The 19044-nt window shown below is 45.0% G+C and overlaps 1 protein-coding gene across 1 annotated transcript in view; it reads right to left on the bottom strand.

The window, feature by feature from the left end:
• Window positions 1–19044, bottom strand: part of LOC308125180 (RNA binding protein fox-1 homolog 3-like) — a 237529-nt gene that overhangs the window by 144627 nt on the left and 73858 nt on the right. The window contains 1 exon segment of the mRNA XM_080488720.1: window positions 4452–4561. Within this exon segment, the coding sequence (XP_080344846.1) occupies window positions 4452–4561 (110 nt within the window).

The raw sequence follows: 19044 nt of genomic DNA, 5'->3' as shown, positions 1-19044 counted from the left end.
CTATAAACATATTTAGAGGGTGAAGACATTCAAAATGTAATTTCTATGAAAGTTGTTGTTTTTTTTTAACTTGTTACACGGAAACTTGTATTTTTACAAAAGTAAAAAAAAAAAAAAATCTGTACTTTTACAGTAAAGTTTAAAGTGTACTTTTGTTGACACCAGTATCTGTAGTTGTACTTCAGTAAAGTATGAGAGTACTTGTGCGCGCTCTCAGCGGGACTTCCTGTACGAAGACGTGTCACTTCCTGTCACCCCGCTGAGGCCACGCCCCCACCCCCTCGCGGGCTGCTCCAGTACTCTGATAGCGTCTGGGCTTCAGATCCAGTCTAGACAGTCCCGGGAGGAAGCCGCCGTCCATTATGAAGATGGAAGCTTTCAGAGGACAGGAAGTGAACACAACCTCTTCTGTCCAACCACACGCGCTCGCAGTCATTAGCCGTCACCCCCCCCCCCACACACACACTCCCCACCCCCCCACCGCTGGCCCCCCCGCCGAGCACCGAGCTGCCGTTATGGCCCGTTCGGCCTTTTCGTCCTCATTCATCAAACGGACGGAGCTGCTGGGAAACTCTGCTCTCTCTTAATCACACACCGGGCTTTATGGAGTGACCTGCTTTATAACTGGCGACGGGGCTTTTATGGCTTCATGTTTCCTCCAGAGTCCACAGGTGGTTCCTGCAGGACGCAGGGGGGCTGCAACAGGTGGGGAAGGGACGCTGATATAAAGAGAAACAAGTCCTTTCGTGGCGGGAAACACATTCTTTTCAACAATCCTCCCAACGCGGGAAAAGTCCTGTCATAGTGGGAAAAGTCTTCTGCTGCCATGAGAGGACTCGACATGGGAAAAGTCCACTCCTGGTGGGAAAAGTCCTGTCATAGTGGGAAAAGGCTTCTGCTTGTGGGAAAAGTCGTCCCAACATGGGAAAAGTCCACTCCTGGTGGGAAAAGTCCACTCCTGGTGGGAAAAGTCCTGTCATAGTGGGAAAAGTCTTCTGCTGGTGGGAAAAGTCCTGTCATAGTGGGAAAAGTCCTGTCATAGTGGGAAAAGTCCTGTCATAGTGGGAAAAGGCTTCTGCTTGTGGGAAAAGTCGTCCCAACACGGGAAAAGTACTCTCATTGTTGGAAAAATCCTCTCAATGTGGGAAAAGTCCTGTCATAGTGGGAAATGTCTTCTGCTGCCATGAGAGGACTCAACACGGGAAAAGTCCACTCCTGGTGGGAAAAGTCCTGTCATAGTGGGAATAGTCTTCTGCTGGTGGGAAAAATCGTCCCAACACGGGAAAAGTCCTCTCAATGTGGGAAAAATCTTGTCATGGTGGGTAAAGTCCCCTCATGGCAGATAAAGTACTTTCATGGTGTAACACGTCCTCTAATGGTGGGACAAATTCTCACAAGGCGGAAAAATATCTTTTCATGGCGGGAAAAGTACTTAAGTAATTAAATCTGTACTTTTACTTTTTCCAGAAGATAATTTGACACAAGTATCTTTACTCGTACGCAAGTACTTTGGAAGGTGTTTTTTTTCTTTTTACCACAGTATTTTAGTTCAATCGATACTTCCACTGTCTCCCCTCACTGCTTCCTTTTGTTAAAGTTTCACTTGATTAAGATGAATTCACTCGTTCACCCTTTCCGAACGACTCGCAGCCGCTGAAGAGTTGCTAGAGCGTCGCCGATGCTGCTAATTCTTCAGGTTCTGAAGAGGAATGCCGCAGAAGTGGTGATAAGTGGGGTAATGTGGGGACTGCGGATGAAGACAAAGGAGAACGAGTGTAATCGAGGCTTCCTGACAGCCGATAAATATGCATAAAACAACAGGAAGAGCACGCGCTGTTACTTAATTCTGCGTCTCCAGCTTTCTGACACAGCCTGCATGTTTAGCCTTGAAAATGGTAATGTTTTCACTGGCGGTCCCTGGAAGATATCATTAAACATCATTTGTAAGCATACATTACACTATACGCAGCAAATCGCCCATCTGCTGATTTTGGAGCTCACTGTCTGCGAGACAATAAATCCATTGTATGGCTCCACGTACAGAATCCAGCGCCGAAACGCCCCCGTGCAGACATACGTGGAGCACATTAAAGCGCCCGGCGTGCACAGACTGTATGTCGTGTTAATAATGCAGTGTTTACATCTTGGCATTGAGCAGTCAGAACTGGCCTCCGGGTACAAACTGGCAGGGCTGCGCAGTAATTAGAGGCTGTGTGTTGGGATGTGAAGGCTCGCTGCGTGTCGTGCTGATACCACCGCCGGGCAGACCTGCCGTGGCGGCGGCGGCGGCGGGCACGCCGCCACGCCACGACCACGGGGGTCTACCAGGGGTCTGCAGGTAATCTGGTTATTAGGAGGAAGATGCTCTATAATCTGATGTTAGAGGAGGAAGATGCTCTATAATATGGATGTTAGAGGAGGAAGATGCTCTATAATATGATGTTAGTGGAGGGATATGCTCTATAATCTGGATGTTAGAGGGGATGCTCTATAATCTGATGTTAGAGGGTGACTGTGCTCTATAATCTGGATGTTAGAGGGGGATATGCTCTATAATCTGGATGTTAGAGGAGGGAGATGGTCTATAATCTGGATGTTAGAGAGGGAATATACTCTATAATATGGGTGTTAGATGATGATGCTCTATAATCTGATGTTAGAGGAGGATGGTGCTATATAATCTGGGTGTTTGATGAGGTAGATGCTCTATAATCTGATGTTAGAGGAGGACAGTGCTCTACAATCTGGATGTTTGATGAGGGAGATGCTCTATAATCTGATGTTTGAGGAGGACAATGCTCTATAATCTGTTAGTAGGAGAAATATGCTCTATAATCTGATGTTAGAGGAGGGAGATGCTCTACAATCTGCATGTTAGCTTTTCTTAAAGAACTGTATGTATGAACATAATTTAGCATTAACATGCTAAATTATGTTAATGCTAAAAGGGTGAATGAATGAGAAGTGCAATGTGGTAACGACACGATTGTGACGGTCAAATACACACACGCACGCACGCAGGCACGCACGCACACACACACACACACACACACACACACACACACACGCACACACACACACACAGCATATTTTTCACGTCGCTGTTTAATTAGAAGCTAAATGTTTCTACCTGCAGCGTTTGACGTCTTTATCCCTTCCTGTGTCGTTCAAACTGATTGTTTATTGGCTGCCGAGTTCGTCCAGCTTCACTTTGGACCCCAGCATCGTGGTTTTTCAGTGGCTGCAGCCGTTCTGATTCTGACACGTCCAACAAACCCGGCCGGAGTCCTAACGGGCGCGTCTGCATCTCAGTTTGACATTAATTGATAATCAAACAAGCCTCCGCATTACACATTTATGAGATCAGCTGCATTATCTGTTTAATGTAACTCAATTATATGCAACCCTTGTGCACCAATCAACACTAATTCCTGACTCATAGCCGACAGCCGCGGCGACAGATTTAATCAATAGTAAACATTGATGAAAACTCGCAACCCGCTTGGAAAAAAGAAGGTAATTAACCGGAGGGAGGAGGAAAAACAAAGGCCCTGTGCCGAATTTGTGTTTTCTCTTCAGGAACATGGCCGAATGCCTCGCCGGCGACGCTCCGGATCCGCACTCACGTCGGCGGCGAGAAAAGCAAACATTCAATTTCCTGTCCACAATTAGTCATAGACATTTATCATTAATGCTCCACGAAAGCTTCAGACGCTCCACTTCCCCATTAAAACCTCGTCATATTTCCTAACGGTCTCCATCAAATTAAACGTGGTGAATTATTTAGTCGAGCTTCTTAAATACGAACGAGACAGAAAAACCGCGAGGAGACGGAATCGACCTCCGGTCCCACAAACAAAACAAAGAAAAGGTCAAAGCGTCAACAAGACCAGCAGCTTTTACAGTTTGTGTCATTTATGAAACCAACATGGGTTTTCCACCACTCCATCGACACGTCGGGAGAATTCCGACGAGCCAATATGGAATGTAAAAAGGTGCAGCAGTGAAAGTCTCGAGCGAACAAACATCAGCAAACATCCCGTGTTGATCCAGACGCTGTGAGCAGAAACGTCTTTACTCTCGTTTTCTCTGAATGAAAACGTCAGGACATTTTGACGTCTTCCAAATCAAAGCAGTGAAACTCCCCAGACAGACACTTTCACCCGAGGAGCCTCGACCTGCGACCCGAAGCTCTGAGGAGACGTCTTTGTTAACGCTCGGCCGAGGCTCCGCCTCCTCGACGGAGAAAAGCTTTTTTTACTCAGCAAAACGCGGCGAGCCGCCCGTCGTACATCCACAGCAGGCCACTGTCACTTCCTGTCTGCCGAGCACAGCTTCGACCGACACGTCAACAGAGCGGCCTTCAAGAGCCGCTCATTAGAGGCTCCCAGGGAGCTCTGCACCTGACACCTGCGAGCGCCGACACGATGGAGACGCCTCCAGTCTCTTACCAGTCTTGTGAAGAGCGGAACTCCCAGATGCCAGAGGTGATCGTTCAGCAGGCCGCTGTACACCACGTTCCCGAAGACGGCGATGCTTCCTGACTTACACAACGTGTTTCCTGCAGGGACAGAGGAGACGCAAAGACTCGTCAACGAGACGGACAAGAAGCAGCTGGGGGGGTGGAGGGGGTGGGGGGGGGGGGGATTGGGGGGGTCTGAGCTCGAGGGGGAAAACCAGCAGGTTGAATCAAAGGAAATCATTGCCCAGGAAGTGAAATAATAGAGAATCCAGCATCGATTGTTATAAATATTGATCGCAGAGGTTTATTGACCTCACATGTAATGACGGATTCAGAGAAGCAGTTTGTCCACAATCGACAGAGTCGCACAACAGAACCACGCTGATCTTTACACACCGAGTTAATGAGCTGGAAACATTCAGTCCAGAAACAGACTGTCGGTCCAGAAACAGACTGTCGGTCCAGAAACAGACTGTCGGTCCAGAAACAGACCATCTTGAACACGTCTCACACAGTAGAACACTGAATGTACTCAAACACAGATTGAATCTAGAACCCAACCATTCTTGATACCTGAGACACTCTAGAACTATTCCATAACGAAGAACTCCAATACATTCTAGATGCTTTACACAGAGAGGAACCTTAAGATTTAGAACTCCAACAAATTCAAAGAACTCTCTCACTTTTGTAAAACTTACAAACATTCAAGAAATGGCACAGAGTCAAGAACTGTGAGACATTCTGGGACTTCAAGACATTCTTGTATTTACACACATTCTTGAACGCAGCGGCTTTCTAGAATCCTGAGACATTCTAGTACTCTCACTTATTAAAACTCACAAACATTCAATAACTGGCACACAGTGAAAAACTGTGAGACTTTTTTGGACACACATATTCTAGAACTCTCACATCCTCGCTTCATCCTTGAATCTAGAATTCTGGGACATGCGAGAACTCCGATAGATGTCTGAATTCCAATTTTCCCGTCTCTTTGGTCTCGTGTCCTTTTACATTAACGTGGCAGTTCGTACCAGAATCGTTAACTTGCTCAATAAAGGGTTCAACTTCCAGATTCCTTTATTTTGTTGTTTCTTCTAGAGTCTGATGATTACCCCACCCCCTGCCTCCGTCCAAAAAAAAAGTGAAGCAGCTTTTAAAGCTTTCTAGATTCTGCTCTTCTGCTGAGAGCTTCAGGCTTATCATCACAACGTCAGCAGCAGCATCCTGATAGCGGAGCGACCGTACGCCGCGGCGGCGGCGGCGGCGGCGGCGGCGGCGGCGGCGGCGGCGGCCAGGTTTTTCTCTTCACGATTTCCTTCCACTGCTGTGCTTTGTGAGACCAGGATCTTCAGATATCATTTACGGCGATAAGAGCAACCTCCCAGCGTCCCGGGTTATACGAGCGAAGATGACAACCAGCGAAGATGCCATCTGAAATCGCGTAACAAACCATCATCCTGACCTGGATTCCAGTCGCTGCATGTTTAATGATAAAAGTGCCGCAGAGGTGACGCAGTTTCCAGGGACGGGCCTCCAGTTAGCGAAAAGGCCTTTTTATTTTCACGCTGTCACTCTGATTACTGCGGGAAATAAATGAAATCCTCACAATTCAAGAGTAATTTGACAGTTTGTCTCTTAAATGTGATTAACAGGAAGTTAATGTGACGCTAAAGCCAACGTCAGAACTACTCAGCCTCCAGAGCTGCAGTTTAATTCAGCTGAACGTGACCCGACTAATCTTGACCTTTGAGATAGAATATGTAAAAAAAGTAAATAAAAACGGAAGGTTCACTTTGTTGATTCCACTAATGTGAGTTAAAGTTTTTATTCCATCAATATCCGATTCAATCTGATTTAAAACGTAAAACAGATTCAAAGCAGATTTTCTTTTTTTTTTTCCAGAACCAGGAGCTAAAATCAAAGCGACCGATCAGAACGCCACCAGACAATCCAGAATACTGCAGGTTTGTATGAATACTGAACATCCCAGAATGTGACAGCTGAAACAAAACCAGTCAAACACAAACGTGTTGTTGTTGTTTTTCCTTTTCATGATCATGAGAAGCAGGAAGTCGTCACGTCTATAAATTCACATGCAAAGAACAAAAAAAAGTCGTTCAGCTCAGCGACATTTTCCCACCAAAATCACCTTCATTTCAGAAAAGTTCTTACGGAAACAGTGAAAACGATGTAGTTTACATCCACTAGGTGGTGCTGTTGGTTGTTTTTGTAATGACGCCACACACACACACACACACACATGAACTCGTTGCCGTGGTAACGAGATCTATCATGATAAAAGATGGTTTTTGACATTATAACTTTTCCTAACTGTCCAATCCGTCCCTGGATGACGCTCATTAACCTGGACCCCCACACCCCCCCCCCCCCCAACCTTTAATTACACTTTTTACACTTGAAATCGTCGTCGTGTAAAAGACGTGGATCTGATCCCACCGTACGACTTTAATCTGCTGAATGACTCACACGTGTCTGAGATGTCGTTTTGCTTCTCCTGCACTCTGTAGCAGCAGATCGTCTGAATGAGACTGAAGAAGCTTCCAGCAGCTCGGATCTTCTTTGTGTTTCTCACTCGGTTGTTTGTCTTTTCCTGTTCAACCGCGTCGACGTTTCTGCGTTTTTTCTTCTTCTTTTTTTTTTTTAAAGCTCGTAGGCATCGCAAATAAACGCAGGCTGTAAATGTTCCGGGGTGTAGTATTGCTTTCTGCCCCGAAACAAATAAATGTAAAAAAAAATATATATATATATATAAATAAAAAAATGAGGAGAGTATACGAGTTTAAACAAGCAGATCTGGAACGGAACCCAGAGGTTCCACTTTAATTTCAGCTCAGTGTGAAGCTCTCAGGTTGCATAAGACGTAAACACACTGTGCGTGTGTGTGTGTGTGTGTGTGTGTGTGTGTGTGTGTGTGTGTGTGTGTGTGTGTGTGTGTGTGTGTGTGTGTGCCACACTGTCAGGTTTACTGTAACATGTGTAGCATCAGTCATGTCGAGTCTCACAGTTCACCCTCTCTAAGACGCTCTTAATTAGCTCAGTGCCAATGAGGGGCGTTCACAAAGCAAACACACACACACACACACACACACACACACACACACACACACACACACACACACACACACACACACACACACACGGCGCTGCGGAGGCTCGGCGGGTTTCAGCCAGGCAGTGCTGACAAGCAGCACATGCATTATTTAAAAACAAAAGTAAAAAATGCCCATTAAAGTGTCAGCGCTGCTTTCGGCGGCGCTGGCTTGGGCGCGGCGTGTATTACTGTTATTAATGGGCCAGGCGTGGGGGGCACTGCGTCGGTGTGATTGCTCTGCTGCCCCCCCCCCCCCCCCCCCCCACACCACCTTCCATTCCTTCTCTGTGCATGAGAAACAGATAAAGACCCAGAGTCCACAGTCAATGAGCTCCTACAGCTAATGTCGTTTCACATTATTGAATGTATATCAAGAAGAAGGAGCGAGAGGTATAATCCAGAGCAGGGATCAAATTCTGGAAAAAAAAAAAAGGAATGGTGGGAATGTCAGTCAGCTCTTCTTCTTTGGGTACGTTGGTGCCACTGACACAGCAGAACCAGGTCAACGTGTTGGAATTACGGCTCTGGAAACACTCACACATGCAAAACCAAAAGAAATTACAGATTCTGCCAGTGAATACGGTGCAGAGAGCAGCGGAGTGCTGGGATCAATCCCAGAGCGCCGTAACGCCCCGACATCAATCTCTGCAGGCGCTGGAATGTGCACCAATAATCAGGCCGCCCTCCTCTTCCTCTGCAGCCGCTCGCTCTTAATGCTGTTTACACGCAGCGCCTGACGCTTCCCCTCATATCTGCGTGTAGAAAAACGTCACATCTCCCATTCGGGAGCAGTTGTGATGTTTTGGGCGGCCGACCCGCTGCCGCCGCCGCCGCCGCCGCCTTTCATTTAGTTTTTTTCTTTCTTTCGGGGGGTGCTCTCTCTCTCTCTCTCTCTCCTGCTCTCCACAGCATCGAGCCCGGCCTCCGCATCAATTATTCACGGTGTGATTAAAGCAGAGCGGGGCTGCAGGAATGCAACCTGCAGCCCCGCTCTGCATTGTCTCCGGCTCCGACTCCGCGCGCTTCAACGTTTAACTGCAGGCGTCGAATTGCTAAATATCCGAGTCGCCGAGGAGGGTTGAACACCTGAGAGCAGAGCCGGCTCAATTTTCTGTTTGGCTGCAGCTCACAGCTTCTTTTCTTCCACTGCAGACGTGTTGGGAAGAAGTTTGGCCCACATAGATTTCAAGGCTGACGCTCCTACCAGTGTTTCAGAATTCAATCTGCTTATAAATTATTCCCAATGCTGAGATTCAACCTTAAATTTCACCAACTCCTCAGAAAGGGAGGAGGAATCGGCTCGTCGGTTCAACTATTTATCATTCCTGCATCACAAATCAAGCAAATCCAACATCCAACACATCCGGGACGCAGCTCTGATTGTCAAAGTCTTGATTTTCTCAAACTTTAGAGTTTGAGTTTTACCCTCGCTCTTTCCCTAAATGAGAGAGAGAGAGAAAAAACCCAACTCTGGATTGACCTGGATTCCATAACGTCACTAGAAAAGAGCTGGAACGTTCTTCCAAAGTCTCACCGACGGCTTGAGACAAACAGGAAGTCAGAGGCTCGGCACCGACGGGGGAGCTTCTAGAACCTGTGAGAGATCCAGAACACGTCAGGGTTCCAGAAGAACTCAGGGTATGTGAGGGTTCTCCAGTGTGTGGAGGGTTTAAGAATGAGTTCCATAAAGTTTTAAAGTTCTGAGATACGTTCCAGATTGAGTGTTCTCGTAGTGCGAGACAGTTTGATGAAGTGTAAATGTTCCAGAGTGTGTTCCAAGTCTGAGTTCTAGAAAGACTGAACTAACATACGGGTTCTCGTCGTTGGGCCAGTGTGTGCGTGTGTGTGTGTGTGTGTGTGTGTGTGTGTGTGTGTGTGTGTGTGTGTGTGTGTGTGTGTGTGTGTGTGTGTGTGTGTGTGTGTGTGTGTGTGTGTGTGTGTGTGTGTGTGTGTGTGTGTGTGTGTGTGTGTGTGTGTGTGTGTGTGTGTGTGTGTGCGTGTGTGTGTGTGTGTGTGTGTGTGTGTGAGTGTGTGGACTCTGAGTTCTAAAATAGACGACTTCTAGAACGTCGTGACAAAGGGTCTTTGTGCTTGAAAATGTTATTAAACGAAAGAAAAAAATGAACCTGTTCACATCTTTAATGACTAAAATAATCCAGACGTATTAAAATCCAACGAGTTTCAAAAACACGTTTAGAGTGACGAAACTTAATGGATCAATTATTGGAGTTAAAAAAAAAAAAGAATCTATAAAAAATGATAAAACAATATTCTAAAGAAAACTGCAGTTTTACGACACGTGGATTTGTTCATTAGTGATCGAGGACGTGTTTGTGAACAACTTAAAAAAAAGAAGAACTTTAAAAAAGTGTTTAGAAATGACACCAACATTCAGATTAACTCGTTCGTATTGAGATTCTGAGTCTGAGATCCGTGTCCCGCCAAGAACAACTCACTTTAAAACACTTTTCTTTGGTGATAATTCAACAGTTTGTGATTTAAAATAATACTGAAACAATCCAACAAGTGTCTGTTAAATACTAGAATATATTCAGGAAGGGTGAAAAAAAAAAAACAACCCTCAAAACACTCAGATTCCAGATGCTAAAACAACTGGGAAAGCATGTCGACGCTGTAACAGAAGATGTCAGAACACAATCCTGAAAGAATCAAAATAATGAATTAGTTTTCAGTTTAATGTTGATTAAGTCTAAATTCCCACCATCTTAACATCAATTAATCACACACATTCAATCCAAGACAAAGCGCACTAAATGATTAATTCATATCAAAGCACATTTTTATTAGAGTGAAATTAATTATTGGATTGTTTGTGCTGCTCATTTTTCAGCAGGAAACCACAGAAACGCCAAATATTCCCTGGTTTCAGCCCGACGAGGATTTTCAGCTGCTCCGGAACAAAAAGCAATTTACTGTAATGAAATAATGAAAACACGCCGGGAAAAGGAAGAGACGGACACTTTCTAACACCACGAACTATTTAGTCACAATTAAACAAGGGTGTGTGTGTGTGTGTGTGTGTGTGTGTGTGTGTGTGTGTGTGTGTGTGTGTGTGTGTGTGTGTGTGTGTGTGTGTGTGTGTGTGTTCTGTCAAGAGGTGGATTTAAGCTTTAAGCGTTCAAACTCCAGCAAAGAGGAACAACGCTGCAATGCAATAAGGAAAACAACAGTTTTAATAATTCAGGAGGAGAGACCGAGAGGAAGAGGAGGAGGAGGGAGGTGCAGTTGGAGGGACGACGAAGAGCAGGAGGAAGAGGAGGGAGGATGAAGACTAGGTGGAGGGAGGTGATGTTGCAGGGACGATGAAGAGCAGGAGGAAGAGGAGCAGGATGAAGACTAGAAGGAGGAGCAGGGAGGTGATGGAGAGAGGAAGATGAGGAGGAAGAGGAAGAGGAGGGAGGATGAAGTGCAGGAGGAGGAGGAGGAGGAGGAGGAGGAGGGAGGGGATGTTGGAGGGAGGATGAAGAGCAGGAGGAAGAGGAGCAGGATGAAGACTACAAGGAGGAGCAGGGAGGTGATGGAGAGAGGAAGATGAGGAGGAAGAGGAGGAGGAGGGAGGATGAGAGCAGGAGGAAGAGGAGGGAGGTGATGTTGGAGGGGGGATGAAGAGCAGGAGGGAGGATGAGGAGCAGGAGGAAGAGGAGGGAGGTGATGTTGGAGGGGGGATGAAGAGCAGGAGGGAGGATGAAGAGCAGGAGGAAGAGGAGGGAGAGGAGGAGGAAGAGGAGGTGTTAAAGCAGCAGAGAATGGCTCATTTAGTTGCTGCTACGCATTATTAAAGTTGTATCGAACCTCCTTCTGGTTTTTCACAAACTTTTTTCTCTCCTTTCATTTCCTCTCTTCTTCTTCTTCTCTCTTCTTCCTGCCAGCAAACCAATAACGCCACAAACAGCCGCGGACATTTATAAAGCTCACGACGCCGCGGCTCCGGGGTAAACGGCTCTGTAGCTCTTCATCTCTCTGACCCCCCCACAAGACCCCCGGTCGGAAACCCGTCAATGTGTGGTCCAAACACCACCATTACCCCCCCCCCCCCCCCCCCCGCCTCCATTACCCCCCCCCCCCCCCCCCCCCCCCCCCCGCCTCCATTACCCCCCCCCCCCCCCCCCCCCCCCGAAAACCATCAGCATGAAAACACGTAACACAACAGCCCCTCCTTCCAGATCAAACCCCACCATCCCCCGACCCCCCCCACATCAAACCTCCTGATCAATGATCAGCCTTTTTTTGGGGGCCAAAATAGACTTTGAAATAAAGAGAGAATTTATATTAGAAATATATATCATTAATTTATGACACGTAAAAACAACTGAGGGTGACATAAAAAAGTCATAAATAAGACTTATTTCCGTTGTGGTCCTCATAAAAAAATAAAAAAATAAAAAAATAAAATGAAATGAAATGAAATGAATTAAAATAAAATAAAATTAAATTAAATTAAATTAAATAAAATTAAATAAAATTAAATAAAATTAAATAAAATTAAATTAAATAAAATTAAATTAAATTAAATTAAATTAAATTAAATTAAATTAAATAAAAAAAATAATGATTAAAACTTGAAATAAATATTAGAATAAGTAAAATAAAAATTACAAATCAATTAATAATTAAAAAAATGATAAATAATAATAAAATGAATTAAATAAAAATTATAAAATAAATAAAACACATAATAATGAAAAATTTAAATGCTAATAAACTAAGCTTAGAGCTCCTGTAATCCCACATTCTGCCACCAGATGGTACGGTGCGTCACTCAAGCTCGCTCCCTGTTTTGTCCACAACCCAAGAAGCAGCTGGAGAATCAGGAGAGATCATCCGAGTGTCGACGGCGAGAGGGATATTAAAATCAGAAGTAATCCAGCTGAACAAAGATCAAACACTCTGATCCCATCAGATTATCAGATTAGCTCCATTCAGTAGAAACCAGGACGTGACGGTGAATCGGCCAAAGTCTGTTTACGATCAGTCCTACGTACCGCACCTTTAAATGTTGGAAAGAAACTTCAAATCCAGAAGGTCAAACTCTTTTCTCTTTATCGTCAACATACATGGAAATGCAATGAGCTTTTCACAAATTCAGTTTTTCTTCGGTTGAAAGTTAAATCTGCTCTCATCATTTCACTGTTAACGCTAAGATGTGACATCGTTCATGTTCCTGTAGAATTAATGAGGCTCTGGAACTGTTTTCTCACCTCCAACAAGAAGTAGTGGTTTTGTTTTAACGATAACGTTAGCATTCTTAGCTTTGTTGCCGTGTCTGGAAAGTTGCACCAAACAAACTTTTGCGATCGAGTCACGACTGATCGTATCAGAACATTTTGTCAGTGGGGGGAAAAAAAACAAAAAAAAAACATTCAAAGGATTTTATTCAGCCAGAAGTGCTATGCTAATGCTAACGCTAGGCTAAATCTGATAGACGTGAGTAAAAATTGCATATCGGAGGTAAGAAACAGCTTTTTCTTGGGACTAAATTCTTCTGGGTAATCTTACAGGTCCGCAGCGTCTTAAAGCTCCACGTTTCATAAAGAAAACTTCCAGTTTACAGAGAAATCGAAGCACAACATGAAAACACAATGAAGGTGTTTAGTTTAAAACCCGCCGGCCGCTCGGCCCGGATCCCTTCTTTTACACGGTTATGGTTTTTATTGGTCTGAAAGCAGTTTCCGATGTTTCCCCGTCCTCCCAGAAATGCAGTTAGAAGCAGACAAATTTCATTTTCTGGGAAGTGTTTTTTTCTTCTTTTTTTTTTTTAAAGCGAGAGAATCTGACAGTTCCTGGATCAGCAGGTTGAAGTGACGGCGGCAAGACGAAGACGAGACGAGGCGTCCGTCCGTCAGCCGCAGTGTCAGACGGCCTCTCGCCATCCGAGCCGATGAAACACAGACCCTCCTCTTCTTCAAAGCTATGCAAATTAGCCACGTTGCTAAGTGGATTCCTCTCTTTTTCTTTTTTTTTTTTGCAGAGCCGCAGGGCCGATTAGGCCCAATTTCTATCTGCAGAAGGTGCACGCACACACACACACACACACACACACGCACACACACACACACACACACACACACACACACACACACACTGCGGAGCGTTCCATACAGCGCGCCACATTAGCGCCCGTGGGGGTTCCTCGGTGGTCTTTTCCCTTCTCGCAACAAAAGCTCCGCTCTAATAGATCGGTTGTTGAGTTTAAAGCGAAAATAATGCACATTTCTCTGCGGTAATGAAATTAGAAATAGAGGTGGGAGGGAGCTAATAACGACGGGAACAGCAGCATTAATCTGTGACCTGCGCACACGACGTGCTGCAGCGTGCTGCACGCTAACAGAAAATGTGCTGCAGTATGCTAAATGCTAACATACAGCCTGATGCAGCCAGCTATACGTTAACAGACAGAATAGCTTTGTTTAATGCTTGTGCGAATACTGCAATAACTGCAGGGTGTGTGAGACAGCAGCTCGCCAACTCTTCTCAACAAAAGTAAAATTCATGTCTAACACTGGCTAATAAGGTAGTTAGCATAGTTAGCTTCACTGCTAACAGAAAAAAAATACTTGCTCCCAAATAATTACACAAACTAAACTCTGTGATCAACAACAATTCATCATAAATAAATGTTTTGTTCGGTTAAAAAACATGTTTAATGTTTTATTTATGTCCGGAAGTGGGATGCTAATGCTAATGCTCAAAACAGATGAGACCTGCTAAAAATGCTAAAATTAATAAAACTGCAAAAACAATAAAAAGTTCATAATCTTTATTTTAAATGATTGAAACACAAAGTATAGTTTTGATAAATATCAAAAACGTCACATTTATAATCTAATGTTGGTAAAAGAAAAATAATTTAAAAAAATTTTCCATAAAAGAGACAAAATCTTCAAAATCTGATTTAATTTAACATGTAATAATGTCTTAGTACGTTGAAATCAGCATTATTTAAATAGAGAGAGAAACTGATGAAACATAAAGAGTGTGGCGCCCCCCCTGTGGTGGAACTACACGTCTCTTCCGTCACAGGTTAACTTGTGAAAAACGTATTTTAATGCCGCGGTAAAGAAACAGAATCATTAGTGTGGAAGCGGAGGATTTATTGGAAAGCTGATTTATTCAGCTGGTGTGATTTACAGTTTCAATCTGAGACTTTGTGTTATTTCCGACAGGTTAAATGCTAATTTTTCTTGGTGTTGGGAAACACCCACACTCCAAACACAATCTTCCCCAGACTCGCGCAGATTAAAGTGAAGAACGCGCTCTGTTATTTTAAGGGCGTGAAGCCTCAGAGGTGGTTAAAGACGGAAAATATGACAGCAATTTAGTCTTGTGCAAAGGTCCTTTGATGGTGACAATGCCCCTGTGCACACAGCCGTGATTTCCCCTCGTCTGCCGGATCCCTTCATTTGATGCTCCGTCTCAAGAGGCGCCTCCTTGATCTCTTTATTCATCCCTCATTAGTGTGCGGGCCGGTTCACTTACAGTGGACGGATTAATGAGTCTTAGCTACAGTCGGGCCGCGGCGCGCTAACAGGTAGCAGCTCGGTCAACATCTTCAATAAGCACATTTACAGGAATCTGTCGTTTCATTTGAGCTCCAAACTGATTTGAAACAAGATTCTAGATCATCTCAAAGCAGAACAGCGATAAAGCTAATCTCACCACCTTCACGGAATCAGTCAGAAACTCGGCTAAAGTTAGCTGAAGCGAGCCCAACGCTAACAAAGCTAACAATAAAATCAACTCCAAACCTGACCTCTAACCTCCAAGCAGCCCGAAGCTAATCCTAATCCGAAGCTCAACACAATCGTACCGCCAGTCTTAAGTTAGCCTGGATCCAGTCCAAAACTGGCCTCCAATGAGTTTCAAGCTACAAGCTACATGCTATGAGCCAGAGGCTACAACAAAAGATTCAAGCTACAAACTACAGGCTACAAGCTACAAGCTCCAAGATAAAAGTTATGGACTACAAGCTACAAGCTATAGGCTATGAGCTATAAGCTTTAAGCTATGGGTTACAGGCTACACCCTACAGGTTACAAAGTACAAGCTACGAGGTACAACCTACGAGATATGAGGTACAGACTATGAGATAGGAGGTACAGACTATGAGATAGGAGGTACAGACTATGTTATAGGAGGTACAGACTATGTTATAGGAGGTACAGACTACGAGATAGGAGGTACAGACTATGTTATAGGAGGTACAGACTATGTTATAGGAGGTACAGACTATGTTATAGGAGGTACAGACTACGAGATAGGAGGTACAGACTATGTTATAGGAGGTACAGACTACGAGATAGGAGGTACAGACTATGAGATAGGAGGTACAGACTATGTTATAGGAGGTACAGACTATGTTATAGGAGGTACAGACTATGTTATAGGAGGTACAGACTATGTTATAGGAGGTACAGACTACGAGATAGGAGGTACAGACTATGTTATAGGAGGTACAGACTACGAGATAGGAGGTACAGACTATGAGATAGGAGGTACAGACTATGAGATAGGAGGTACAGACTATGTTATAGGAGGTACAGACTACGAGATAGGAGGTACAGACTATGAGATAGGAGGTACAGACTATGTTATAGGAGGTACAGACTATGTTATAGGAGGTACAGACTATGTTATAGGAGGTACAGACTATGTTATAGGAGGTACAGACTACGAGATAGGAGGTACAGACTATGTTATAGGAGGTACAGACTACGAGATAGGAGGTACAGACTATGAGATAGGAGGTACAGACTATGAGATAGGAGGTACAGACTACAGGCTACAGGCTACAGGAGCTTGTAGGAGCAGCGAGGAGCTGTGGGTTCAGTCAGACTATCGATCGGCAGCAGCGCTCTGGTTCTGCTTTAACAGCCTTATAAACAATCCCTCTGTCAGGCACACGATAGGGCAACAAATGATTTTATTTCATAGATTTTTGGATTTGACTGATGAATTATTCACTGCTGTTCTGGAGCTCGGTGCAGAAACTGGGGGGGGGGGGGGGGGGGGGGGGGGGGGGGCATGGAAACACAAAGAAATTTGTATCTCAGACGAGCCTGATGTTTGCAGCTTCTTTTCACTGTTAGCTGCCCGAGGGGGTGAGGGTGGGGGGATGGGGGGCAAGAAACATAACCTGTGATTTCTATTGGCTGCAGAGTGAGGACACGCCTCCTCGTGACAGATGAGTCATTAAAGGTCTGAAAGTGTTAAACAGGAAAAAATATATTTTCTTTGTTAAGAAATATTTTGTAAAAATTAGTTTAAATTAATTAAATTAGTAATCTTTTTAAATTATTGTTATTTCACAGTTTTTCTTATTACGTATTAGTAGCTAAACTGTTGTATAATAATTCTAATTTAATAAGAATACACTCATATCCCTACTATCTTCTGTTTGTTCTGTTCTTTTGTTTGGTTTTGTTTGTTTCTGTTTTGTTTTTGTTGTACATAATGGAGAGATGCTCAATATACAATAAAGAGTTATGATAAACTAATACATTTTTTGTTTGTTTTGTATTTTTTAACCACCAGTTTAACCTTTTTAACACAGAATTTTCCTGCCTTTTACTCTGAGTAACTCAGGTGGGTCACCTGGGGTGTGTGGCGGTGGGCGGGGCTTGTACCGGCGGTTCAGCGAGACGTGACCCTGGAAACGCCGTCCGACCGAGAAGCAAACAGACTTCTCTCTCTCTTCCCGGCCTTTATGGTAAAACGAGCAGCGGGACTGAGCTTTAATTCATTCCGTGTGGTGTGAGAGAGCGAGGCTGAATAATGGAGCAGCGGACGCTCGCTCGCTCCGCCACGCGGGGGAAGACGGTTGTTTTGTGTTGTATCAGTGTCGGACCGAGGCTCCTCAATTGCCCCCCGGAGGGCAGCAGCTCGCTAACCGAAGAAAAAGCAGGTCAAGCGATCGGGGAGTTGAGCTGTAATCTTTATGTGAGCGCCGCTGCACATTCAGACGCTCGGCTCTTGCTCACAAATTGCTGCATTTTCCCGAGCAACCGGTTCTGGACACGCGGGCCTGGAGCAGGAAGTGCAAACGGACATTTTGGAGGTTTTTTTTCAGCTGGAATGCGTCAGGAGCTAACACACTAGCTAACTTTTACTTTGACGGCTCATCGGGAAGAAATATAAAATATCAAAGATCATTAAAGTCCCGAATGACAAAACTTACTTCGCTGTGGGCGGAGGAGGTTGGTTGGGGGTTGGGCTGGGGGTGGGGGTGGGGTCTGGCTGGGTGGCTTTGCTGGCACTGCACAGTGTGTTTGTTGTGCATCCATCAGCGGCGGCGTCCTGCCCGGCAGCCGATCGATCGCCAACACAAAAGCTCATTGATGACAGACAGCTCTCGACAAACATATAGCATTTTTTCTGTCTAGTGTAGCAATAATCTTCAAGGTCACCACGAGTCGCTCACCAGCGGGCGGGGTGGTGGTGGGGGTTGAAGGGGTGGGGGTGGGGGGGGTTGAAGGGGTGGGGGCTTCACGTTGAGGAACATCACATCAACACAAAAAAATAAAAAAAAGACAAAGATGCATTGAAAGCTCTCGGCGCATTGTTAGCTGCATGTACAGAAAGAGAATGAAAGCACACGGCGGACACGAGCTTGACAAGTGGTGACATGTCTCTGAGTGACAGCGACCCCCCCCCCCCCCCCCCCCCAAGGACACAAACCGACCCCGGCGCTTAGCGCTGGAACGGACGGGACAAATTAGCCGAGTCGCCTCAGTCAGCAGCAGCGAAGTAAAAAGAATCCTGAATATTTCAGAGATGTTGGAGTTTGGATGTTTGACAGCCGCAGACGTCCAGGTGTGTCAGGACAGCTCGGTCCGGTTAGAATTACCCCCCCCCAGCGCCCCCCCAGGCCTCAGGCCATGCTGCCAGCTGGCCAGAGCCAGGCTGAGTGATGCCCGAGTGAGGTGCACCATTAGGGGAGAGCTGGTGGAGAGAGCTGCAGAGCTCCGGTAATTAAAGCCCAACCGGGGGCGGGGGGGGGGGGGGCACAGGATGTAGCTTCAGCATTCACTTCCTCTCCTCAGCTTCAGGTTCTCTAGTTTATAACCTGTTCAGGTCGCTTCATCTGTGATGGTGTGGAAACAGCGGGCCTCGTTTCCGCGACGACGTTTCAACTCCACATGCTTCGTTTTGATTTTTGTTTCAGAAAAGTTTTCCGTTTGTACGAACAACGTTATGACAATGACGGCCATGAGTGGCACTTTCTATTGATACGAGTAAAAAAATGTAAGGAACACTAAAGAGTGAAACTACACGTTTAAAGAGTCAGTTTAAAATAACTATTGTTAAATCTGATAACTACATCCCACAAATATTCAATCTCAAACATCTGACTCTTTTATCTGTTTGATAGATATATGGTAAAGATATAAAGTTACATAGATCCATAGATACAGACTATAGGTGCGTCTATCGATGTTGCTTGAGG

The sequence above is a fragment of the Lipophrys pholis genome, assembly GCF_963383615.2.
Source record: "Lipophrys pholis genome assembly, chromosome: 19".
NCBI classification, from domain to species: Eukaryota; Metazoa; Chordata; class Actinopteri; order Blenniiformes; family Blenniidae; genus Lipophrys; species Lipophrys pholis.
The sequence above is the reverse complement of the archived record's forward strand: the minus strand, read 5'-3'. Positions and strand labels throughout refer to the sequence as shown.